General features: G+C 34.4%; 1 protein-coding gene across 2 annotated transcripts in view; it reads left to right on the forward strand.

Moving 5' to 3' along the window:
- HDAC9 (histone deacetylase 9) overlaps nt 1–27,059 on the forward strand; it is a 458,777-nt gene that overhangs the window by 251,754 nt on the left and 179,964 nt on the right. For both annotated transcript variants that reach the window (XM_004676745.1, XM_012720959.1), the window contains exons 16-17: nt 1,508–1,557; nt 26,073–26,180. In XM_004676745.1, coding sequence (XP_004676802.1) covers nt 1,508–1,557; nt 26,073–26,180 — 158 coding nt within the window. The remainder of the gene's footprint in view (nt 1–1,507; nt 1,558–26,072; nt 26,181–27,059) is intronic.

Genomic DNA, 27,059 nt, shown 5'->3' on the forward strand with positions numbered 1-27,059 from the left:
CTGGGATTTTAAGTTATTAATTTTGGGATGTTTTATTCTATGTAGTTGTTAGTACATGATATTCTCCATAAGCAGCAGAACATTTCTTTTCCTTGTTCTCTTAGAATAATTTTGAATACTTACATTTTAAACACTTTTGAAATTTAATATTTGTAAAGTTTTTAAAAATTGCTCTCTCACATTATATTATCTGTTCCTTTTCATTGACTATAGAATGAAAAAAATTGGACATATATACATGCATATATATTTTCAATTTCACAGGCAACATTTTAATATATCTTTGCAAAAGATTCAGGTATAAAAAAATAGAGTTAAGAGCAACAACCTAAGAATGTTTTAGCTGTCCACAATCCATCAATTTTTTAATGCATCTTTTACTGTTGCTATAGTCCAGTTTTAATATTTCCCATAATTTATTTTTTATATTATCTATTCATAGTTTTCCATGCAGATCAGGTCCTTATGTATAATGTTTGATTTCATTCATCAGCCCTTACATTTTTAACATTTTTCACCCAATCGTGTTGAAAAATCAATTCATACAATTTGTATTTTACAGAATAAACTTTCTTTTGTGACAGTAAAAATAACGTAGACTTTTACTGACAATGCATGTAAATTCCGCCACAAACCTGTTTTCAGTTTTAATTCAAATTTATCTGATTGCTTGCCAATATAAAAAATAAAAGTGGAATAGGTAAAATGGAGGTTTGTGCTTGTTTCTACCACTGATTTTGTAAGTGGCCTGAGTACCTTAAGAATCATTTGGCTACAAAAAATTCGTAATGTCTTTCCCTTTGATCAACTTTCACAAGGTGAACGTTAGTCTTAGATGTTTAGGAGTAAGATGTTTAGGAGTAGTTACTCTGTCTTTCTCTATGTGTGGTGATGGATTATGTAGAAATGAAAGTGCAAGTGAACAAAATGGTTACTAAATATCTCATGAAATATCAATTCCATAAAAACATTCATATATAAGATTTTTGCATCTGTTTTAAAAGATACACTTATATAGTTTATTTCTGAAGTGAGGTTTTGTTTTTATAGTGTTTTTTTACTTGTTTAAAAAATTATGAATAAGTGAGAAATTTGTGGTATACTTGCCTTAGCTGTATATCTGAGACAGAAACTAAGTCTGTATAGTTGAACAGTTGTTTTAATATTTGGAACTTTTATATATGATATTGTATTTCATAAATATCACATTAGAAGGATGCATTCAAGAAATGCCTAAGATGCATATTATAATAATAATAAATTTTAAAAATATGCAATTTTAAAGCAATTTGAAAAGTCTTTGGATTCAAGTTTCACAGGTATGTTTGTTCATGTGGGGGCTCTATGCAACAATATTTATATTCATTTGTTTAAAGTTCTTAGTTGTCCAAAATTTGATCTTTTCCTCTTAACTCAAATGACAGATACCATGTGACCAACATTTTAAAGTTGATAGTTATACTCCCAATTTATATATATATATTTTTTAATGTCCTTTATTGCATAGGTGATGCTTCTCAAAAGTTTTTTGCTTCATTACCTTGTGGTGGACTTGGGGTAAGTATGAGCTTGTTCACTGCTTTTAAATTACATGAAAGCCTAAAAATACTGCCTTTTATTGATATATTCAGTTGTTTATTGATCTATTCAGTTAAGGCTGTTTTCTAGTAAAGATTATACTGGAGCAGGACTGATTACCAAATTTGTAGGGCTCAATGCCAAGTGAAAATGCAGAACCCCTTGTTCAAATACTCATAAGAATTTCAAGAGGGTGGCAACAACAAATTGAACCAAGTGCAGAACCTTTCCAACTGGGAAGTCCTGTGTGACTGCACAGGTCATGTGTTCATGAAGTCGGCACCGCTAGACTCTGATTTAACTGGAGGAAAGGTAATATGAGAGGATTTAACACAGTCTTGCAGCAGAATTCAATTTTCAGTTGAGTCGTACTGAGTATGCACATACATTATATTCCTGATGAAAATGGCATAAACTTCACAAAGCTCTTAGCATTGTGGAAGATTTTGTATGAGAAACCCTTGGGGCCATTTTTGTCTTCAATAATTAACAAAACCTTTTGACCCAGGATATTTATGCCATATTTCAAGGACAAATTTGTTTGAATCCAATGGCATATGAAGAAAAATGTCTACTTTTGGGGGATGATTAGAACATACCCTATAACCTGCAATCTATTTAAAGTTAACCCTTACCAGTAACAAAGCATCATCCTGTAGAACTAAGTGCTAAGTCATGTTAGGAACATACTTCTAGATCATGTTTCTAAGAACTAAGGAATTTAAGTTAATTAAGTTTTTTGATATTGAAAGGAAAGAACAAAGCCAGCCCTGCAGATGTTAAGTTTTAGGCAATATTTTACTGTCACTAAAATTATACATAGAAATATATATTCTCAGCTAATTCTGCATTTTAAGGCAGTTATTCTTTCTAGTCCTTCAAATGTGATTTTCCCCTCTCTAGAAGTAAGAATGGTGGGTACAACCATTGTTGTATGTTAGTTCTTTACAGTTTACCAACATACAGCCAAGGTTGATAACAACTTTGTGAATTAGTCGTAATTGTTAACATCATTTTGCAGATGAGAAACTAACAGTATAGATGAAGCAAAGTTATTTTGCTGAAGTCACATAAGAAAATGCGAAGTATGAGGTTGAGATGTATTTCCATGTGGCGGAATTTCAAAAGATCATTTTAAGTCCTTTCACAGCTGTCTTCTTCGGCAGACCAGCTGTAGCCCCTGAAGCCTAGCTGCGTGGTGTGTAGCCCTTTGGGGAAGCTCACCAGGGAATTTACTTTATTATCTTTAGAACAGAACATTCATGACTCCACAGTAATTCTTGCTCTTTTTAAAAAACATTTTTAATTTTTTGTCACTAATTTTATTTATTTGCCAAGTATTTACATAACTTTTGGGATACAGCTTCACATCTCCATCTGAACACATGCCTCACTCACTGTTCACCATAGCACCAGTGTGCTCCATTACCTTAGCTCTTCCACCACCTTCCTCTCTAATAAATAGCTTATTTTTCACAGGATCTGTGGTTTATTTGTATGCTTTGCCAGTTTGTTTGCTGTGGTTATTTATGTGCTTTAAATGAGTGAAAATATTTGATAATTGTCCTTCATTTTTTTTTTATTTTACTTAGCCTAATCACTTCAAGTTCCATCTATTTTGTTTTCAAAGGCATTATTTCAGCTCTTTTAAATATATGAGTAATATTTCATTGAACATAGACATCACGATTTCTTACCCAGTCATGGGCAAATATTTAGGTTAGATCCATGGCTATTTTGTGTATTATGAGTATTACTACCATGACCATTAAAGTGCATGAATCTTTCATGTTAGTGCTTTTATATTCTTTGGGTAACTACCTAGCAGAGGTGTAGCTGGGTCATGTAGCATTTACATTGATATTACATTTTTTTGAAGATTCTACTACCATTTTCCACAGAGAGTACACCAATTTACATTCCTGCCAACAGTAGATTTGTTCCCTTTATTCCACATCCTCACCAGTATTTGTTGTTTCCAGTCTTTTTGATATGAGTCATTCTCACAAGCATGAGATGTAACTTATTGTGGTTTTGATCCACATTTCCTTATAAGTGATGTTGAGCATTTTTTTATATTCTTGGAAGTCATCTGTATATCTTCTTGGGGACCTATTTAGAGCTTTTGTACAATTTTAATGGGATTGTTTATTATTGTCATATGCAGTTATCTTCTCCAGTTCTTAACTTGCATTTCTGTTTTTTTAGTAGTTTCTCTCATCATACTAAAGCTCTTCTAGTATGATATAGTCCCATTGATTTATTTTTGCTTTTGTTTCTTGATCTTGGAGTTGAGTACCCAAATACCTTTCAGGAGTTGATGCCCCAGGAGTGTATCTGTGTTTTCTTTTCTATATCTTATGGTTTTAGATCTTAATATTGATCTATTTTGATTTAATTTGTTGTGGATAGCATTTAGTAATTAATTTATTTCTTTTGCATGTGACTATTGAAGTTTCCTTATACTATTTGTTAAAGAGGCTTGCCTTTCTCCGTTGCATAGATGCATTTTTGTTGCCAGGAATAACTGTCCATTATTTGTTCATTTTTGGGACTTCAATTCCAATCATTTGTGTTTCTGGTTCTTTTCCAATTATTGCTTTGATTATTATCACTGTGTAGCATAGTTATGGAGTCAGGAAATGTGATACATCCATTTTTTCTTTTTATCTCTCAGTACTGCTGTGGTTGTTCAGGGTCTTTTGTGGTTCTATACAAATTTTATGTTCGTTTTATTCCCTTTAAAATTATCAGTAGATGTTAATAAGTATTGTGTTGACTCTGTAAATTCTTTTATGTAATATGGCCATTTTACCAATGTTAATTCTTGTAATCCATGAACATGAGATTTTTTTTATTCTTTTGTGTTTTTTGTTTCCTCTGACAGTGTCTTATAATCAGTATATAGGCCCTTCACTTCCTTTGTTAGGTTTACTGCCTGACATGTCATCCTTTTATGTGCAATTGTAAATGAGACAATTTTCTTGATTTCTCTTTCTTTATAATAAATTGTTTTCAAATATAACATAACATATATTTGTATATAGATTTTGTATCCTAACACTCTACTTATTTATAGCATTTTTATATGGATTTTCTATGTATATTATCAGGTCATCTATAAATATTGGTGATTTTACTTCTTTCCATTGGATTACCTTTTCTTGCCTGATTGCTCTAGTCATATCTTCTGATATTAGTTTAAAAGTAGTGTTGAAAATGGGCATCTTTGTCTTTTTCCTGATTTTAGAGTAAATGCTTTTAGTTTTTACCATGAAACTCTGGATTTATGGTATATGGCTTTTTCATGTTGAAATGTGTTATTTTTGTCCCCATTTTACTGAAGGTTTTTATCTTAAATATGTTGAATCTTATACTGCTTTTCAGAGTCTTTTTAAATGATCATGTTATTTTTATCTCTCTTTTTGTTGGTGTGGCACATGACATTAATTGATTCGTGTATGATAAACCAACCTTGTATCCCTCGAATGGATACTACTTGGTAATGGTGGATGAGTCTCTTAATATATTTCTGAAGTTTTGATAGAATTCAGTAAAGATTGTCCAGCTTATTTGCATTTAAACATTTGTATAGCCTCTTATAATATGCTTTACTCCCACTGTATCTATTATAATTTAACTTTTCATGTCTGACACTTTCTACTTGGGTTTTCTCTCATCTTTTCCTAGTTAGCCTGCTTCAGGGATTATTGATTTTGTTAGTTCTTTCAAACAGCCAGTTCTTGCTTTCATTGATCTTTTGAATTTTTTTGGTTTATGTTCCATTTATTTCCATTCTCATTTTTATTTTCTTTCTGCTACTGATTATATAGTTTTGTTTTTTTTTTCTTTTTCTTCAGATGAAAAGTTAGATTGTTTATTTGAGATTTTTATCATTTACTAATATGGGCTTCTGTTGCTTTTATATACTCTTTAGTTCATTCTGTAGGCTCCAATAGCTCTTTTCAATTGTCTTTAGATAAGTACATTTCTCCTTTGATCCAGGTATAATTAAAAGACAAATTTTGTTTTGTGTCTGCATTTTTTTTTTCAGTTTCCTTTTGGTGGTTGATTTCTAATTTTATACCATTGTGATCAGAAAAGATAGCTTGATGTAATTTCAGTTTTCATATATCTTTTGAGATGTTTTGTGTCTCAGCATATGATTTATCCTTGAGAATGTTCCAAGTACGCTTTAGAATATGATGTATTCATTTATTTTGGGGTGGTAAGTTATGTAAGTATCTGTTAAGTCCACCTGCCCTAATGCTTCATTGAAGGTCCTTAATTCCTTGTTACTTTCTGTCTGGATGATCTATCCATTGATGTAAGTGGTGTGTTGAGATCCCCTGTCATCAGTGTGTTGCTTTTGGTCTATTTATAGTTGTTTTATAGATTCACTGGTGTAAATCAGTGTTTGGTGCATGAGTATTGATAATATTTATGTCTTCTTGATACAATTGCCCCTTGTGCATTATAGAATGTCTATTTTTTTCACTATTTCCCCTTTTGGTCTGAAAGTCAGATATTCTTCTGTTTCAACTATTCTGTATTGTTTTCAGATGCTCCTGGTTTCTTAGTCATGTGTGTTGCCTTGTTTGTTTGTTTTTTTTCTCATTAGGGTGCTGTTTCTCTAAGTTTTTTGCTTATCTTTTTTTTTTTTTTTAACTTGGTGGATATGTAAGGTGGGAGAATGCCTAAGCCCACAAAATTATCTTTATTTTGATAGAGAAGCAAGGCTTCTTCAGGCTAGCAGTTTTTACTGCTTCTTCTTCCCTTGTTCTCCAGGGTAATCACTGCTTGCTGCTTCGCTGAATCCAAAATCCTTGATTTACAACTCCTTATTAATAGTGTGGAAATGGAAGTACACAGCAATACATGCTCACATTAATAATAAATGAAAAAAATCTCAAATAGACAATCTAACTTTGCATCTGAAGTAACTACAAAGAGAACAAACAAAAGCATATAATCAGTAGCAGATGGAAAATAATAAAAATGATAATGGAAATAAATGGAATATAAACTGAAAAGATGACACAAAAGATCAGTGAAACCAAGAACTGGTTCTTTGAAAGGATACACAGTAGGTCTTTTCTGTTCAGTCTTCCAGAAACTGCAGAACAGCGCCTCCGCCACTAGCACTGTCAGTAGTCAAATTCACAACTGAGCCAACAGTTGCAGCCCATGCGTGTAGGTCTATACTCCCTCTCGCTTAAAAATCCCCCTTGATATACAAATATTTTTTAAGTGAAAAAGAAAGAAAAGAAAAGAAAAGAAAAGGAAAACAAAACAAGCAAACAAAAAAATCCCCTTGTTTGAATGCCCCTTATATGGTTTGGTCTGTGCATTTGCCCAGTCTTTGACTGGAGACTGCTAGTAGTAGATTGGTAGACTAGTAAGACTACTTTCTGACCTTACCCTTCATTACAGCTCCCTTAGCCTCTCCCTCTTCTACCTACATAGGCAGTAAAATATCCATAGTTTAATCCCCCATCACCAGTGGTGATCTACTGAGATTCTTATGAGCAAAATTTAGTTTTTCCTAGCTGTGTTTAGTAGAGAGTTTTATCAGAGGCTCCCTGTTCTCTGCCATGTAGGAGGAGTCTCCTCTTTGCTTATTTCTAACAAACATCTTGTAAAGCCAGAAACTTGCAAAATCATTGCAGAAAGTGGGGGCTTAATCTGACTTTCATTGACTATTATTTATTTTCTAATATCCCAGGTTTACTATTCCCTTTTAAGGGAATTTCTGGTTACCTGCAAATAAGCAAAGAATGAGACCAAACTTATGATTAGGGTGAATAGTGGTGAAAGGGAAATAAAAGCTGTTAAGTAAATGATAGCCATCAACCTTCCCCCCTCCCAACTAACTTAAAAGTATATCCATGACCCTTATGAAATGAGGGTACATTCATGACCATTATGAAATTAAGAGTTTCCTAGACTCAACCTCCCAATTCTGATCTGTGCTGTGCCTATAACTCACTGTTCCTAGAACACAAAGAATCTCTACTTAACTGCTCTAAACCCGTAGGAACTTACTGTTTAGCCATAACTGCTATGATAAACCCTTTGAAGAACACAGGAAATAATCACTGCTATTTCTGGCACTGTGTGTAGAAGATAAAGCACATAAACTCTTAGTACCCCCTATACTGAACTAATCTTGATTTGCTGGGCAAATCAAGCTAGGGAAGCATGCCCATCAAATTGATCTTCTGGTGGTGTTTATGTAGATCTAGGTGAATTGAGTGTGAGTTTGAGTGTGTGTATGTAAATGTGCATTAACTTGCTCATGAAAACCTATGTCCTAAAGAACTAGCTTGATCTTACCTATTTCATTTTTTTTTTTTTTTTCAGGAACCAAATTATTGAGTAGGGGCTTTCTGTCCCCTAAGATCTTTGGTTCTTAGATAAGTCTCTAAGAGAGCTGAGGCATCTGAATTTGTATCCGTCTAAGTGCTTACCTTCCAAGTAGTCTTAGGCATATATATAACCAGATACCTAGTATGAACTTGGAGTAGCCAAACTCAACAATGCTGGGCATCCTAGACAATTTAGAAAACATTAAAATTGCTTTCTCTTAATACATTGTTCTCGTTCAAATGACATAAAATGGAGTGATTGGTTAAATTCCAAAATAATTAAATGTTCACCATTTGTTTTAAGTCCTGTTGCCTAGAATTGTTTTCTTTTTAGTAGCTACCCTTAATGTGCACCTATTGAATGTTGATTGCTTATTGGCTTTTGAGTAGATGACGTAGGACATGATGACAACACACGATACCTACTTCTTACTAACTGTCCCCCTAATATTGCATGTGATAATTTGACAGTGATGATTAAGTAGATGAATGGGTACCTGTATTTAAGGTACTTTAAAAATGCCCTCTAGAACTGCATTTTAAGTAACAACCTCAATTCCTTTTTGTTTGGTTCTCACTGTTTAGTTACTATGGCATGATTCATATCTGATTACTATGTGATTACATTGCAAGAAAATGCATGGATTGAAAAGACCATTGTGCCAAATCTCAGAACTTGGTCAATCTATAATGAAATAGATAATTAAGGAACTTTAGAAACAAAAGCCAGTGCGGGACCATTTTAGTACTCTCTCCTCAGGGTATATCACTAAAAATAGTGATCATTTTCCTGGCCATCTGACCTGTTACTGTGTGAAGAAATCTTGAAATCATTTCTCAGCCTTATTTTTCCCTCTTCACTTGATAGGCCGCAAAAAAAAAAAAAAAAAAAAAAAAAAACCACAAAAGCAAGGACGAGCAGGCTTTTATGATAATGTCGTCATCAGCTCCCAGCTTCAAACGCTTCTGCGGCTTTTGAGTTGTCATTTATAACTTGGAACTGAACCGACCCATAATTCCCCTGATACACTTAGAGAAATTGATAACAGACTCTGTACTTCTTTTATGGCTCGGAGGAGGCAACTCCAATCACATCACTATTGGCAGGCAATATTATTTTTTGACATGGTTGTAAAAGTATAAAGGGGCTTATGGCATTTGTTTAGATGAGAAATGGGCTCTCAAGCTGTGCTGGGGTTTACAGGACCAGATTAGTGAGAAGCAAAGGGAATATGATGTTTGCAAACAGGATATGATTTTATATATAAGTTTGGGTTTCATGCTCTGTTCCTTGGGGAAAGCCCTGCAGACAGCAGAGAATTCCACTTTTATCCTACAATAGACATGCTCCTAGTGCCAAAAGGCAGAAAAATAAGCGTGGTCAATGGGCAGTGTCAGACCCTTGATTGGAGGAGGAGGAGCTATGGAAGAAGCAAAATGAGTCCCTGGGAGGAATGAGGAATTACAGAGCATGGGTAGAATCTGGGCCTGCCTAACTGGTCAAAGATGTGCCAAAACTGAGACACTGTAACGTTTAATCAAGGCACCTTTTCCAACAGCAACTTGATCAATCTGTGAACATGAAGCCAGCTTTTGAAACAATAACTTTAACCCTGTCCTATTTGATTTGTATTTGATTCCCCCTAGATCTGTCACATTGGGGGCTAGGGATGTCATTTTTTGTGATTTGGGGATGGGTAGATGGGGAGAAGAAATAGGTGATTATGGGGAGGTAATTTAAGGCTCATTTCAATTGCTTTGTGGTTTTCAGCAGATATTTCAAGTTATATACCAACTATATTCACTTTTGAAAAGACAGGTTTGAATGAAATAAATTTTCTTTCATTTTGTCATACTTTAAATGTAAGAACTTTCCTCTTATATATAAATGTTACATACATATAAATATTATATATATACACATATGTATTCAGAAGAAAATTCTGTTATTTTACATTACATTTATACTTTCATTATTATTTTCCCATTTATTACACCACATTGTTCTTTCATATTTATTCTCCTCAATAACTGTAAAAAAAAAGTACATTGTTTATTCTTTCAAAGGACTACTCTGACGTCTGTAATGTATTGTATCAGGGAATGATATATTTTATGGCCAAATTATGGATATATATTTAAATTCAGAGTATTGAGAGACTTGGTTAATACAGTTTTCTCCTGCTACTTAGAATGACCTTTTAAACAAAATCAACACTACAGAACGCATAATGTACATTATCATGTGAGTCATGAAAGGCAGGAAAAAAGATGATTGTTGCCAATGATTAGGTAGATACAGTAATAAAAGACTAAGACTGAAACAAGACCATTATTTTTATTGCTTATAGCCTATTTATTGAATTGTTGAACTATGAGTGCATAGAAGAGGGGACTTCCAAAACAGAAAAGAAAGGAGAGGGTTTGGGGGGTTACTCAGGCAGTCATAAGCTAGATCTTCAAGAACAATTAAGAATGAAAATGTTTATAGGAGCTTGTGTGGGGGGTAAGAAGGGATGGAGGGGGTGTGGCATAACTACTTAGGCCATAATATACTTTACTTTTTACAATTGCATCAAGCTGTTGCTGATTACAAAGGAATTCTTTTCCTCAAAAGAAAAATAAATAAAATCTGTTTATGCCAAAATTTGAATGTTAACTAAAATTTTGATATTAACTCAGAAACCCCTTCCATTCATAAAATTGATAGCGATAAATGTGTGTGTATATTCAGATAATATACATATTCAGATTATATATATATGAATATATGTATATATATGCATATTTCTTGTGTGTGCGTATGTGTGTGTACCCACTCAATTATCCTGAGCAGGCACAGTGCCTTTTGTTACAGTCACAGAAAGAGGAGGGGGGGTGGCATCTGTTTCTTACATGAAGTAATCAGGATAATGTTGATTTCCCTTATATTAATGTTCAGCTCAAACCTGGCTTGCAATCAGTGCTTCATTTCCTCCATTGCTGCTATCAAAGATGCATCACAATCCTCTTCCCTCCAGCACAAGAAAAGGATCCACCCTGACTTGGAGTCACTCTTTTCCCCATCTTCCCTTCCTAATTGTATTTAGATTTTGATTAGTTTTATACTTGATGCACATGATACTATCAGAAATACCCTAAGGCACCTGGAAAAAGTAAAACTGATAAGCTGCCTTAGTGAAATTGTTTGAGAATTTTGTTTCATGCTGTGGATTCCACAAAAAGATCATGTTGCCCCAGACTTGGAATCATAGTACAAGCATATCATACAAGCCATGGAATTTCTTCTAAATAACAAAGGCAGTTTCCAGGACTGCATAGATTGTGCTAATTAACTCAATAGTAGTTACAGGGAAGTATTTATCAATATAGATAAACACACACACACACACACACACACAAACGCGCGTACACACACACACACACCCTCTGTGTTTACACACACACACACCCTCTCTGTGTTTACTACTCAGTTAACAGAAAAAATACAAAAATTCTATAGAATAATTGAGACCGTTGCTATCCATTGCAGAGAAGAGGAAAATTAAGAATGAAAATTTAACTTCCTCTTTAATCCAGTTAGCTGTTGCATCCCATCTATGATTAAATTCTTTGAATTACTTTGACAATATTGCTAAGTACAATGGGGCACATTTTGAAATTTTGTTTTCCTTTTTTTAAAAGTAAGTATGAATATAAAATGTTACTAAAATTCTGTTGTCAAAATGAGATACTTAAAATGCCATCATCAGAGCTCTCCGTCTGGTTTTTACTTTCTCAGAACCACATATATTAAAAAAAAAAAAAAAATCTCAGTTAAAATAGCTAATACCAAGGAAGAACATATGTATTTCTAGATTTCTTATTCTATCATTTTACTATGTGAAGTAATAATTTTCTGCAATTGTTTGTGTATCTGGATTATAAATATTCAGAGAAATGAAATTGTGCCTTAGATTTTAGTTGCTGAAGGTAAATAGATTTGACAAATTTAAGCTTCCAGCTAACATGAAATCATTGTTCTAGGAAATAAAAACTCTGACTAGTTAAGCCATAAATAAACTCAAATATGCAATTATCTAGAGAAGACCTCTTATTAGTGTCATGGAAGACATAAGTGCTTAATTCAAATACAAAAATTTAAAACTGATCAAGAAAATGTAACTAGATAGGAAAAAAAAAATGAATCTTGGGATAGCTTCTTTGTGTGCAGCTAAATCCAAGTCTACCTCAGCTTTTATTTTGATGTGAGAAAAATAGCACTGTTATTTTCTCTTTGTCTTAATTCTACCCTGGGTAATTCCAGATCCTAACATTCATTACTGTAGTAAACTAACGTTCACTCATTATATAATATTGACATGTCATTATTAGATTTATCTTTGAGACCTATTTGAAAGAAAGTTAGTAAAACACTATTAAAAAATACATTGTGTTTCTTTTAAAATCCAAACTGTAGTAAATTAGTTGATAGAGTATTTGAGCCATAGCTCAGAGCAGATTAATTAAGACTTAGTCATTCCAAACCCTAGAGAAAGATCCATAACTCTTGATTCCTAGGCTGACAGCATTGTTATTACTGTGCAATGTCTTAATTTTAGATAGAAAATAAGTTAAATGAAAGACTTGAATGACTAAGTAATAACTCATTTATCTTAAATACATAGTATATATTGAACAATTTTATGAAGTCTAATAAGACTAATACATTGTACCTAAACATTTACCATGTTATAATCTAAACCAGATGACCTACAAGTTCTCCATTATCTCTTATGCACACAGTTAGATAACCTTTATGACTATCTGTGAAGACTTTTCAAAATGATCCTATACTATTTTGAAGTGTGGTCATTTAAAGAAGTTAGCAAACACAGGTTTGGAAGTAAAGAGATCCCCTTATCTGTTACCTCTCCTTCATACACTTCAATATCCATTCATTCATTCACTCACTCATTAAATAAACATGTAACAATACCTGCCTATGGAGGTATTATGGTTATGGAACAATAACCTCGTGTTTTATGTTCTTCTTTTTGATTTCCACTTTTATTTCTTGTTATGCTTATCATGTATACTACATGATGATCTTCCTCTATTTCTGTTCATCAACTTTAGTGAAGACCTGGAAATTCATGGAGATATGGCTTAAAGGTAATCAGATTATCACTACTCTTAGTTGAGTGAGATCCAGCATCATTTACTAATGAAATGTTTCCATGAGATAGTCTTCCTAACTTAGCTTTCTTTGTTAGAGACATCAAATAATTCTGAGAGCTCAGAGGTGTAGTATCCAGCTTCAGCCCACTATTGTTATTCTATTAATAAGAGCTATGAAGGAAACAAACATCCAATACTAAATGGCATAGTCTAGTCTCTGTGCTTTTGCACTTAAATATGCTCATAAATTCCACTTAAATATGCTCATAAATTCTGGTGACTCTCACATCTTGGGATTGAATTTATTCACTCATTTACTTAATCATTTTTTAGAACAAATAATAATTGTGTGCTTATTATATGGCAGGAACTATAGATACAGTCCTGAACAAAACACAGAATTCACTGGGGGAAATAGATAAGCAAATAAACTTTTGTTTAAATGCTTGTATATAGTGATGAATATTGTGGAGAAAAGAAAGCAAGAAAGTGAATATGGAGTTTGGTAGTACAAGGACAGAAGTGGTGATTAGTGAAAAGTGTTGCTTCTTTGGCGATTGTAATTCATGGGTGAGGGATGATTTAGGAGTCCTGGCTTCTTGTGGCTATTTACTTAAGATGGATACAGGGAATAAAAAGATTCATACGAAGGTCCAAAGTAGAATGATGAGGAAATAGTAAAAGTTAATGGGAGACCAAGAGTTTGTGTGAATTCTGAGTTCCTATCTGCACCTGTGCCCATGTAGATGTGGATAACCATGACCACATTTATCCTATCCAGAACACAAAGCTCCTGATTAGCTTTTAGACTTCTGGATCAAGGGTGGATATGATAGGAGGGAAGAAAGCTGAATTTACAGGAATATCCAACAATTTCGAAGTCTCCCTTACGATCTTACCTCAGTCTGAAGGAGACTGAGGGTAAGGGCACAGTTATTCAAACACTCCAAGATCTTAGACTCAATAGCAGGTTCTGGTTAGGCCCAAGAGCCTACCAGCATTATGTGCTTTGGGATTCCAAGTCCCTTAGGACATTATTTTGAACATAGTTTCCTATATAAGTTGTGCAGCTGCAAATTAGATACAGTACTCTTAACACCTGCCTGTTTTCAAGTATAATGAATATACCCTATATTTGTATGACATATTCCAGGACCTCTCATGGGCACATTTTAGTGGCTTCTTGAATAACACTGTTACATTGTGGTCTCAGTTGTTTCTGGTTGGTCCTTTTTGATTTATATCTGAGCTGTCAAACTGAGGGTAACTGTAGATTGCCAGTGGATAGCATAGTGGATGTACCAAAGCATGGAGACTTCTGATAATTTCTGTACAAAACATTGTGTGTTGCAAATAGACATTTCAAAGAACACAAACTTTAGGTTATAAATTCCAGAGCTATTTCTTACTATTAACCATCAATTTTTGATCCTTTAATATTAAACAGAATAAATCAATAAAAATTGATTAAGTTATTTAAGACAGTACACTAATCATCTGAATAAAATAACTATCCTTTGATACTGTTGTTGATGTCTAGGGGACTAATTTTAATAGTGGGATTATCTGCTAAATAAAAGGATTATCAGTTAAGTAGAGGTGCTATAATAGCCTAAGAGATCATAGAGTACTCTTTAAAACATATCTTGTTGGTTTTCATAGAAAACTTTAGCCTCATATCAGAGATTAAGCATTCTCTACATGCAGCTTCCAATGATGACTTACACCTTCTCCTTTAGTCTCACAATAATCCCAGGAGTCTTAGTGCTAAAGGTAAACGTCAAGCTTTCCATTCTTCATAAAAAGAAATTGGGACTTAAGAGGGGGATGACTTGCTTAAGTCACACAATTAGCTGATTGTGAATTAGAGATACTTTGATTTCCAAGCTCTTAACTTCAGTACTGGGCACAAACAGCTTTCCATAAATTCCTCATGTGATTGTGAGCACTCCTTTCTCAAATGAGAAATGACAAAGCTCAGTTTTTCTTTGCCAAGAATATTATTTTTAATCGAAATATCTAGAAATACTGTCTATGCACTTAGGCATCATTACTTTTGGGCAAAAATGTATGTATACTGCATTTCAACCCTAACTAGAACTCTGAAACATCTCTGCCCTCCATTCAAACCACCTTGGAATGAATTAGAGAGAATCTCATTCCACACACCAACAGCATCAGAGTTAATTTTATTATGATGTCTTGGTAGAAACAAGGATCAAAACATGCTCTCTCTAATGAATAATTGTATTAGCACATTCTGAAATATGCTTTACACAATATGTAAATCAGATTTAATGAGGAAGCAGTAAGAAAATATTGAGAGAGATATTATCTCTCTCTAACTCAGTTTTGGTAAGAGTGACCAGCACATCATTGAAACTACAAATAATAACAGGAACTGTCAATTTCCTTGACTAACCTCATAGCCCACAGGAATCCATATATTATTTGGCAAAGCTATGAATCCCTTAGTATCTTAAGTAGGGACCCTTAGAGTTTCAAGATACAGCACTTGGCCACAACAAACTGTTACTCTGCTTGTTACTGGCACATAAATAGCAATGGGATAATCTTCTGAAGATGAAGAGTGACTAGAAATCACAGACAAGGATGATGGAGCTGCCAGAAAGCAGTTGATCACACTGGGAGGAGGGTTGTGGGAGAGCGTTAATGTATATGGCATGCCCTTGTCTCCTCCAGCTGCTGCATTAATAGTTCACGCCTTCTTTCCATATGGTATGAGGGTCACAGTATTCATTTATCATATCCATGCTTTTAGTTGGAATCTGAAGGTCCTTCCAGTAACTGCTCTGTTTCTTTTTCATCTCACCATGACTAAAGAAGGTAAGGTGTGGACATTATAACCTATAAGTGATCCCAAGGGGAGGGTTGTCATTCATGGGTTCCTCCTAGTGTTGAACAAAAGAGAGAAAGCATATGGGTTCACCCACCCATTGTCATCATAAATCCATCCCAGCTCATTTCAAAGGTCTCAGTATTTCAGCAGAACATTTAATATGAAGTGAATATATACATTCAAAGAACCAGCATGTTGTGTCACAATGGGAGAACACCCATTGTTATTACCTGCAGAGCCAACAGAAGAATACAATAAAGAATACTATAGGTCCCCACCCCAAAATATGACTCTCACCAGTGACCTACAGGAAGGATATAGAGAGGGTCATTCAGAGTTATTAAGGACTTTCAAGAGGTTTTGAGGTATTGCCACCTAATTGATTATGGAACTAGTCCTGAGTTGTTTTATGATTTTAGGGGCATATCCTTTATAGCCCTAAAGCCAGAGAAACCACAATGCAAAAGTCTGTTAATAATGATTTCACTTGTGTGATTATCAGCTTCTTCATCTATAAAATATTGATAATCAGACCTTTCTCATTAAATTATTTTGAGAATCAAATGTAAGGTATAGGTTATCAGTGGCAGCTGTGTATAGAGACTGAACATTTCTGCCCTTTGATGGTTGACCCTAATTAGTCCTGTTTTTACAGACTAAGTAGGAGTTTCCCTCAAAGCTACAATTTGAGGATTTAATGAATGTTCAGAAACCCTAAAGTCTCAGCCAGTGTACCTACTCAACTGATTTTCTACCATTAGAATCATGGCACTTTCGGTAAGGGGAGAAGGGACATTGATTTCAGATGCCCCTATGATAATTTGATTTAGAAATAAAAACATTAAGATTTAAATCTCCACATTATCACTGTTTCAAGTGTTTCTCTAACATTAAAGTATGAATTTTGATACAACATAACTTGATAGAGCCTGAAATTCTGCATTTCTCATAGGCATTCATGTTATGTTAATGCTGTTGACCTGCGAACCATACTTTGACAAGAATCTGTGTGACCATGAGTGGAAAATTATTTAATTTTTCTGGGCCTTGGTTTCTTTACCTTCTTTCATTAGGAAGTAGAGCTTCTTAATGAAATATGCTTTACCATCTTCATTGGAGATAAAATATGTGATTGCTATATGGTGGTGCTTGATCAAATTCAAAACATAATGAAAAAAATATTTGGGAGATCAGCCACCAGGCTCCTACAAGCTCCTACTAGTCATTGGGGATCTGGTAGACAAAGACTTAGGCAGTCTTTCTCCATTGGGCAAATAGCTACAAGGTTTGGAAGTTTCCATGAGGAGTAGGAGTGAACTAGCAGTTCTTGGTTACTGGGGACACCTCAGATGTCACAGGATTCCAAGCCAGGGAAAGGAAGCACCTAATGCTGGCAAATGAGAGCTGCAAATCTAGGTGTGGTGCTATCTGAAGAAGAGAAATGCGTTCATCAATAAATTTTTGTATGTAATGCCAGACCAGACTGATGAAGGGATTTTTATATCACATTTCAGGTGTCTTAGTAATTATAAATCCTTCCAAGAAATAAATCATTGTAGAATTGTTTTCTAAATCATTTAGTTACACCTTTGACAGACATTTATTAAACATCTATTAGGTTATGGACTCTAAAGACACAGTCACCCATGGCCCTCATTATACTTAACACTATCCACTATGGTATATCATTCAGAAGAGATCTTCAGAGCAACATGTACACATCTGTATCAGTCTGATCAGAATTTCAAATGGCTTCATCAACAGAAAGTTGTTTTGTCACAGTTCTGCGTGGACAGGTCATTTAAGATCAAGGTGCTGGCAGAATTGACTTCAGATTCTTCTAAAGCCTCTTTCCTTGACTTGCAAATGTGCTTTCTTCTATGCCCTCATATTTTTCCCCTCTGTATGTATATATTCATGGCATTTCTTCCTTTTCTTTTAAGCACACTAGTCAGATTAGAACACTGCCCTTCTGACCTCATTAACCTTACTTAACTCTTCATAGGCCCTGTCTACAAATATAATCACATTGGGCTTCAACATTTAAATTTTGGGAGAACCCAATTTAGCCCATAACAGTATTCATGTTCTAGGACTGACTGTGATTGAGATCCCACCTTTTTCAAGTTACTAATCCTAAAGTTTCATTTCCTTTTCTAAAAGTGACTAATAATAATTAAACTATCCTGACAGATAAATTGGATAATGTTAATAAAATGTTTAATATAGTGTCCAGCACTCAGTGGGTGTTCCATTCTGCCATCTACTTTCTTAAGATGCTGAAAGATACTTACTTTTTGTTGTTCTTGTTTTTCAGGTGGGGGGGTAAATTTGACTTTATTCACAATCCCACTAGGTCTATTAATAAATTAGATTTTTTTCTGAGTCTTTCCCACTATCACTATTTCTAGAAAGGAAATATCCATTGAGACTTTCAATTCTAGTTGTAAGAGAGGATCCTTGAAGACAGAAAAGTGTTGAACTTCTAGAATACTATTGCATAGGAACAAAGGGGATTATTCAGTTTGCTAGAACAAATAGCAAATAATATGTACCGCATAAAGTTTGAAAAAGAATAAGTTATGTAGAAAAATTGAAACATCTTAGAAACTAAGCTAGCTAAAAGTAATTCAGTGATTTTAAAATATTAGATAATTTCTAAATTATAAATCAGAATACCATATGAAGAAATATCTGTCCACACAATAGATGATTCATTTTAATCATATGCTTTACCTGATGTGATACAAAAGAAGAAAAAATAAATTCTTTTATAGTTAAACTTATATATAACATGCCTCAGATGGCACGGAGTCAGTACTGTGATGAAAAACCTCTGTTTCTTTGTTGAGTCTGGTGTCTGTCAGGAGGCTTCCAGGGGCATCTGATCATTATTTAAGCTTAAACTCAATTATTCAAAAATGCCCCGTGGCTCTAGCAGCAGCAGAGCATAGCAGCAAGAACTTCCTAAGCTGCTTCGTGTTGGCTGAAGAGTTTTAGTTCCCAGTTTTCAGAGAGAAATATTCGAAGCATCTGAGGAAGAAGTGAATAGCACATGAACCATGCACAGTGCATGTGAAAATTGTTCTGTTAGTGGACACAGTAGTACTCTACTTAACTTTGGGAATATTTCTAAAAGGAATCAACAAGCTGTGTTTAAATTATTTAAAGGAGACTGCCTAAATTCCTTTTTTTCTAAGTCATTCTCTTTCCCTTTTAAATATTCTCTTTCCCTTTTAAATATTTCACATCCACTCTCAGCACAGGTAGCTTAATTTCTATCATGTGCAGCTTTAGCTTTGTTTCGGGTGCCAATGATTGAGCTGTGCTGGATGTGCTTGGAAAAGACCCATATTCATTCAGGAAACTCCAGTTGAACTAGATCCATATGTAGCTTTAAAAAAAAAAATGTAGCTTTCTGATTGGAGGTAGTTTCTGGCTTCTAGCATTATCACAGATGATTTTTGGTTTTGATGTGCTGTGGAATAAAAAGTAATGTTGGAACTAAAACTCAGATTTTTTTTTTTCTTTACTTTGGTTATTATCTACTGAGAACTTGCTACTTTGCCCATTGCATTGTGCTGTTAAACAATTTACATAGTGGCTAATTTAATGCTATTAATAATTACATGAGGAAGGTGATTTTATTTCCATTTTTTAGAGGATTTAATGAACCTAATCAACTTTACCAGTTTGTAAGTAAAAGTACTTGTTTTCAGTGTCTCTAACATCAATAAAGTTAGAAAGATCTTATTGCACTAAATGTAGATAATATCTTTGCTAAAGTACCACCCAAGAGAATGGGATAAGGTAGAGTAGAAATTGTCCAATGACTGTTATTAAACAGATAATCAGAAAATCTAAGAATTTTTCCACATTCTGAGTCATGGATATTTCTAAGAAATTATTTATGTAATTTTTAGACAAATTATTGGTAGTCAACTCTCTCGGCATAACTTACCTCAACAGGGCTAATTTAGTAACAAAACTTCTAATAACACATTCCCAATTCTACCTCTACCTTAACCTTTTCTTAATACATCGCATACCCAAACAGATTTTTTTCTTTCAACAACTTGGAAAGAAAGTTCTTTCTCTGTGAAATCAACTCTTCTCAAATTACAGTGTGGTGAAGGACAATCTTTTATTTGTTTATGTTTCATTTCATCATTATAGAGCCATACTTTTGAAAAATGCAATAAAAAAGAATTACTAAAACTGAAATACAAATGATATATAAGCTAAAAAATAGTCATTTTGATTAGATTCAATAAATATAAAGTTACTCTAAACATGCTATAAAGTATCTCAAGGGTTGCTTGTTTATCTTGTGGAATGGAGACACTCTGTGGACCATCATGATTCCTCAGACCACACTTTGAGTAGAAGTTTCTAAACAAGGTTCTTGAGATGGTTGGATTTGAATCCTCCATCTTGTTAATCATTTTCTGTTCTATTTGGCTTTATCTTCTTTTTGTTTCTTTTTTTCTAATTTATGTTGGATTGAGTATTTTTTAATAATATTTATGTATTTATTTATATGCATACAAAAACTGGGGTATAGGCCAGGTGTGGGGTTGAAAGGATTCACCAGAGACAGAATAGACAGCAGAACAGATGGCTCTACTAAAATACACTGCTGAATGGAGCAATGGGTGATACAGGAGAGGTCTGCTGTGCCATGTGAGTTAACTCCCAGGTTGGGATCAAACTCATGCCAAAGTGGCTGGTGATGGTCACCAGGGAGACCCTGAATTGAGTGTTTTTAAAATTATGCTTCATTTTATTTCCATAATTAATGTATTAATTAGTTGAACCCTCTTTTTAGTTTTTTTTTTTTTCCTAGTCTTTACAATTATTAGTGTTTACCACGGTCTACCTTCATTAATATTAAGTAATTTCATGTGTAATATAAAACAGAGTAGCTTATTGGCAATCCTCACTTCCTATTATATATACTTTTCCTGTCATGCAGTTGACTTTTACTTATGACATAAACCCCATAACAATTTATTAATTCTGCATTAGGTAGCTTTTGCATTAGCTCATCTTTTTTTTTTTTTTTTTTTTTAAGATTTTACTTATTTATTCATACAGAACTGGGGTACAGGCCAGAGATGTGGAGGGTGAGAGAACCCACCAGAGACAGAACGGGGAACAGAACAGGCAGATGGATGAAGTACACTGCTGAGGGGAGCAGCAGGCGGGTCAGGAGGGGTCTGTCGCGCCATGTGGTCACCTCCGGGACAGGCGGGAATCGAACTCATGTGGAAGTGGTTTAAGCTTCTTAGTGCAGTGCTTTAACCCGCTGAGCCACCAGGGAGGGCCCCATCTTTTTTAAGGGAATGAAATAAGAAAAAAAAGAAAAAAAAACTTTCTTTATGTCATTATTTTTAACATTTTCAGCACTCTTCTTTCTTTGTGTCAATTTAAGTCTCCATCTGGTAATATACTGTCTCCCTTAATGATTTCTTTGATCACTTTCTGTAACTTTCTTATGTCAATAGAATAAGAGTGTTTATCTTCATTTGCTAAAGACTTTTTTTTTGTATAGAATTGTTGATTTTTTCTTTAAAAACTCTCTGAAGATATGTTTCTGTTCTAGTTTAAGTAGTTCTATTTTAAAAAAAATCCTAAAGTCCCCCTCCCCATTCAAATTTATGTTATGGTATCTGTTTTCTCTGGCTATATTCAAGATTTATGCTTGGGATTTTAGTAGCTAGATTATGATGTGTCTTTGTGTGGTTTTCTTGCTTGTTTGTGCAGTTGACGTTTTGGTGTGTGTTTCTTCCTAATCATGTCTTGAAAATTTTGAATCAATGATTTCATTATTTTTTTAGGCATTCTCAATTGTTATCTATTCATATCACATTTCTTCTATCTCATTCTCTCTCCTTCTCTCTTCCATTCCTTTTCTCCCTCCATCTTTTTCCTGTCTCTTGTTATACCTGTGTTAGGCAGTTTGTCATTTGGTTGCCACTGACCTCAAGTCCTTTATCCCTACCCCCATTTTTTCATTAGTGGATGCATCATTCTGTAGTTTTCTTTACTACAAGTAATAGAGTAACTGAAACCAATTGTTCTTACCTTGTTCACAAACTGATGGCTACGTAGTAATTGCCAAGAGGTGCCTATCATACCCCACGTTATCTATGTACTGAATAAATATTGTAGCAAATCTGAGATTGCATTTTCAAATGTATATGATGTTGCTACAATTAATATCTTTCAAATTCATTTAAAATCATTGCTGAATTATAATTTTACCATTGAAATTTTCTTACGAAACAAATAATTACTACTGTGAATATTTTTAGCATTTATCTTTAGTGTCATACTTGAAAACCTGAACATCCTTGCTCTAGTCTCACCCTCAGGCTGAGGCTAAATATATCCCATTAAGAATTAGAATAGTTACACTCTCTGCATACCATACTCTAAAGAAATCTGATTGTATTAAGCAGTTCATTGCACATAAGGAATTAACCCAGCTACTTCCTTCAAAATGCATTTTTGCCTTTTCTCCTTAAAATTTACAAACTTTGTGTAAAAATAAGTCATATGGACAGGAGAATTTTTTTTTAATAATATGCTTATTTTTACATCATTTTGTGCCTTTTTCCATCTCAGTTGTAATCCCTGTGGGCTTCCCATCACCAAATCACCTGTGTACCATCACCCCAGTCCAGTGCACCTCTCCACCCAGCCCCAGTTTTTGATCCCATTCCCCACTCCATCCCCACAAAATGTCTCTGGTATATAGTTGTTTATTATTATTATTATTACTACTACTACTACTGCTTTCTCCCCTGGTTCTTCATACTTCTGCTATGAATGAAACCATCAAGTATTTTTCTATTTCTTTCAGACAGCAGAATTTTTGTACTGGCAGAGCACACACACAAAAAATAGGTCTTTTTATTAATTTTTTAAAAATGTGAATCCTAGTTAATATTTAAATTGAATAATTTCACCTAGGGATCCCCCTCATTTACCTAATATTACCATGTTATATCTCCATTACCAATCTGATCTCTGGAGTCATTTGTAGACATAGTAATTGTTTTAGCCTTAACCTGTGCTGCTTTATGTAAGTTTGTCCAGGTTCTTTTTGGTGGTGTTTGTTACTGTGTTCATATTTGCATACTTTTTCTTGTCTGTATTGACCATCATTCTCTCTAAACCCAAGAAAATTGTTTACAATCTAGTTAACATTTAAATTTTATCTTCTGTATATCAAGGAAGCATTTTTGGAAGAAGATTGCTGCTATTGCTATTTCTTAAAACATGAGTTACATGACATTGCATATTATTCAGTGATCATTCTACCTAGAGACAATTACTTTACTCGGAGTCCTGATTATTTTATGTACTTCATGTCATATTTATACTACTGTTTTTATATGGTAAATCTCAGAATAGACAAAATTACTGAGAAAAACATCTAGAGACTATTATGTGCTTGTCCAAAGGATTTGTAGAAACACAGAGGCTTCTAAATAGAAGCTGGAATTTCCACCCAGGAAAAAAGACTTCATTTATTATAAAATCCTGAGCATGGACTTGATCATTTCAATTTATATTTCCAATTCACAGTGGAATAAACCAATTGAAAACAATAGTTTTCAACTGCTTTTAACTGCTCAGAATCTGTTTCAAAGGAAGTGCAGAGTTGAAAGGGTAGGTATACTCAGAAATAATTTTTTTTTAAAGATTTATTTATTTATTTGTACAGAACTGGGGTACAGGCCAGAGATGCAGAGGGTGAGAAGATTCACCAGAGACAGAGTGGGGAGCAGAAAAGGCAGATCGACGAAATACACTGCTGAGAGGAGCAGCGGGCGGGTCAGGAGAGGTCTGCCTCGCCATGTGGTCACCTCTAGGGCAGGCGGGGATCGAACTCATAAGGAAGTGGCTTTAGTTTCTTAGTGCAGTGCTTTAACCCGCTGCGCCACCAGGGAGGGCCAGAAATGATTTTTAAATATGTCCACTCAACAAAATGAATCATGGCTGTTCAAAGGCAACAGGTTAACCATGTATTCTCAACCTGCCATGTGTGCAAGGACACCCTAATATTGATAACCATTTCTCATTCTCTTCAATAGCCATTCCTCAAGAAGCTGGCTTTTAATTAAGTAGACATTATTTCTTTCTTTCTGTTTTCAATTTGGTATAGATGCCAAATGCATAGGATATCTCTTGATCTTTTATTTTGCCACTGATATTTTATAATTATTCCTTTTATAAGTTATTAAAAGAAATTGTACTTTTTTGTTTGATGAATTAAGGAAAAGATAAGTTGAGATTAGAACAAAAGAATGGGAAAAACTGTGAAAGGTCTTTCCTGGCTCTGTCACTAACACTTACAAAAATTAAGAAACTGAAAAGGGCAGAACAGTCCTTAAGAATATGCTTATATTAGTGTTGATTCTTTTCAGTAGGCAGAAGTATTTGTACAAATTCAGAAAAACAGCAGCGTTGGTCAAAATTGTTCTTGGTTGTGTTCCAAATAAAATACAAGAGGGTAAAGCACAACTTTTTACAAAAATAATAATGAAGTTATAAAGTATATTTTTTCCCCTGCTCCCCTTCTCTTTCCCTCTTCCCTACTCTCTGGGCTACTTTTCTTTAGTTGTCATTTAATCCTCCCCAAAATCATACACTCTGATTCTTTAAAAAGTTGCGATTTCAAAGATGAGGAAATCAAGACAAAGATACAGTATTTAATAAATTGCCTAATGACTTTTAGGTTTTTTTGTTGAGAAATCATAGTTTCATTTTGAAAATCTGATTATGAAAACATCATTCTTTATTACTTTTATTGATATAATCTTACTTTCTACTCATTTATTTATTTTTCTTACTTGCTATTTATGTATTTATTTTTCATTTATTGCTCTTGATAACACTTAAATTAGTATCTCATGAGAAAAGAATATAACAAATCTTAGGAAACCGCTTAATACATTGTGAGTATGTATTCTTGTTATTCATTGTATGTTTTCCATGTTCATTAGGCCTCTTTAATTCTTCTTTTTAAAAATTATTCTTTTATATGACATTTCTGCTCTTTGACCCATGTGGGAAGCCTTGATATTTGTACAGTTGCAAAATTTTTATAGCATTTCTTAGTGCTCCAAGTAATTTATGTGTCCTAAATTAGAAATTTCTACCATGCAAATCTGTCACTTGTACTGTATTTTTATTATAAAATATTTTCTACATAAACGTGTGTAACATATGAGATTAGAAACCAATACTATTCCAGGTCCTTTTTATATATGTTCTCATATTGCATGTATTTGAAATGGTGTAAAGAGTGTTTTGTAACAGCAAATCCAAAATAACGACAATTCATATTTTGTTTTTATAATAATGTCTCATAGTATGGAAGCAACTATGTATTATACTGACCTGTCTAATTTTGACAATACCAGTATACATTTATGCAAACAGCTAAATTATACTAAAGGTTTAAAATTTTAAGCTTCTTTTGTGAAAACAAATTACTCTTTGAAGTTTAACATTAGTGTTTGAAGTATGAGGACCACACACTCCTTCCATTTATTTGGAGAACCTGAACTGTGGTTGCTGCTTCCTACTCACTGACTACTACTGCTACCTACCTAATACTCATCTCTGGCTAACTGTAAGCCTGCAGCCAGAAAGGTATTTGAATTTTCCCCCCTCTAGTACTTGCAAATCCGATTTTTATGTATAGTTAAGTGCTCTTAGCTCTTACTCTATCTACTACTGGAGCCTAGTCTCTAGCAGGCCTGTAGCTACGCCAGATCCGGCCTATGTAATGCTGTTTGTAATGAGAAATCTAAACAGGGAATGGCAGTGAGGCATGGCAGGAATGTGTTTCCATTGGAGAAGGCAGTGTAGAGAAAAAGTATAAGCAAAGCCATGTCCAGAAGGCCTTTCAGCTGGCCAAGACGGAAGACTAATGTTATTGTACATAGGTTGTTACCCTGCCAGCCCTTCCTCACAGATTTTCTTTCTCTCTCTCCTTCTCTCTCCCTCTCCCCAACCCTAACCCCCCTCTCCCTCTCTTTCTCTTTTTTCCTCTCTCTTTCTGTGGGCTCCGCTGACTGTTTGCTCAGGTGGACAGTGACACCATTTGGAATGAGCTGCACTCGTCCGGTGCGGCACGCATGGCTGTTGGCTGTGTCATCGAGCTGGCTTCCAAAGTGGCCTCAGGAGAGCTGAAGGTGAGGTCTGGGTTGCATTAAGTGTGGGAAATCTAGAGAAGAAGCTAAAACAGAGATGTTGTTGTTGGGGAATTGTGGGGTGTGTGGGGTGGTAATAAAAGGAAAGGGGTGGGGGAAGAGGGCAGGGAGATGGCCACTAAGGTGTGATTTAACTTGTCTGTGGGTAGGTAGTAGCTGATCTTGCTCCCAGGGCCTTCTCTCCTTGGGGAAACTTTGCGGTCGGGGCACTGTGGTGCATTTTTAAGAGCATAGAAATGGTGAGTAAAGCTAAGGCCCAGGTTAAAAATACCCTTAGTATATACATATCTGTCATGCCCTCCTGGGATTCTCTTTTGAAGCGATTTTAAAAATATGATTACTGAGAACTATATATAAGCTCAGAATACCACCCAGAGAGAGGGGTGAGGGGTGGAGAGAAAGGTAAATACCAGACGGGAAGGATTGGGAGGAAGAAGGAAATTGTTGATTAGAAGGGTAATGATCCAGAGTATGTTTTTCCACTAAAGAACTTCAAAAATGAGCTACACTTTATTGTTCTTTTCTTTTTATGGTTTCTTCTTTTCTACATCATATGAAAAGAACAATGTCCAAACCCCAATGTTTCCCAGTCTAAACAATTTATGAAAGCCAGAAACCTGACAGACGTTGACATTTTATTTGGTATTTTAACAGTGCTATTTAAAGGTATGCCATGTGCATCTTGAATGCAGTTGCCCCAATAAACTTTGTCAGTGCTAACATGGCTTTTTAATGCACTAGTTCACACACTTCATAACGAAATCTGGGCAGTGACTGATTTGGTATTTTTAGCAATTGTGAGGCTCAAGGGAAATATATTGTGACCAACAACATGTGCACTGTGAGTTTTGTTAATCTAAA

The sequence above is a fragment of the Condylura cristata genome, unplaced genomic scaffold, assembly GCF_000260355.1.
Source record: "Condylura cristata isolate star-nosed mole 26May11 unplaced genomic scaffold, ConCri1.0 scaffold00005, whole genome shotgun sequence".
Lineage (NCBI taxonomy): Eukaryota > Metazoa > Chordata > Mammalia > Eulipotyphla > Talpidae > Condylura > Condylura cristata.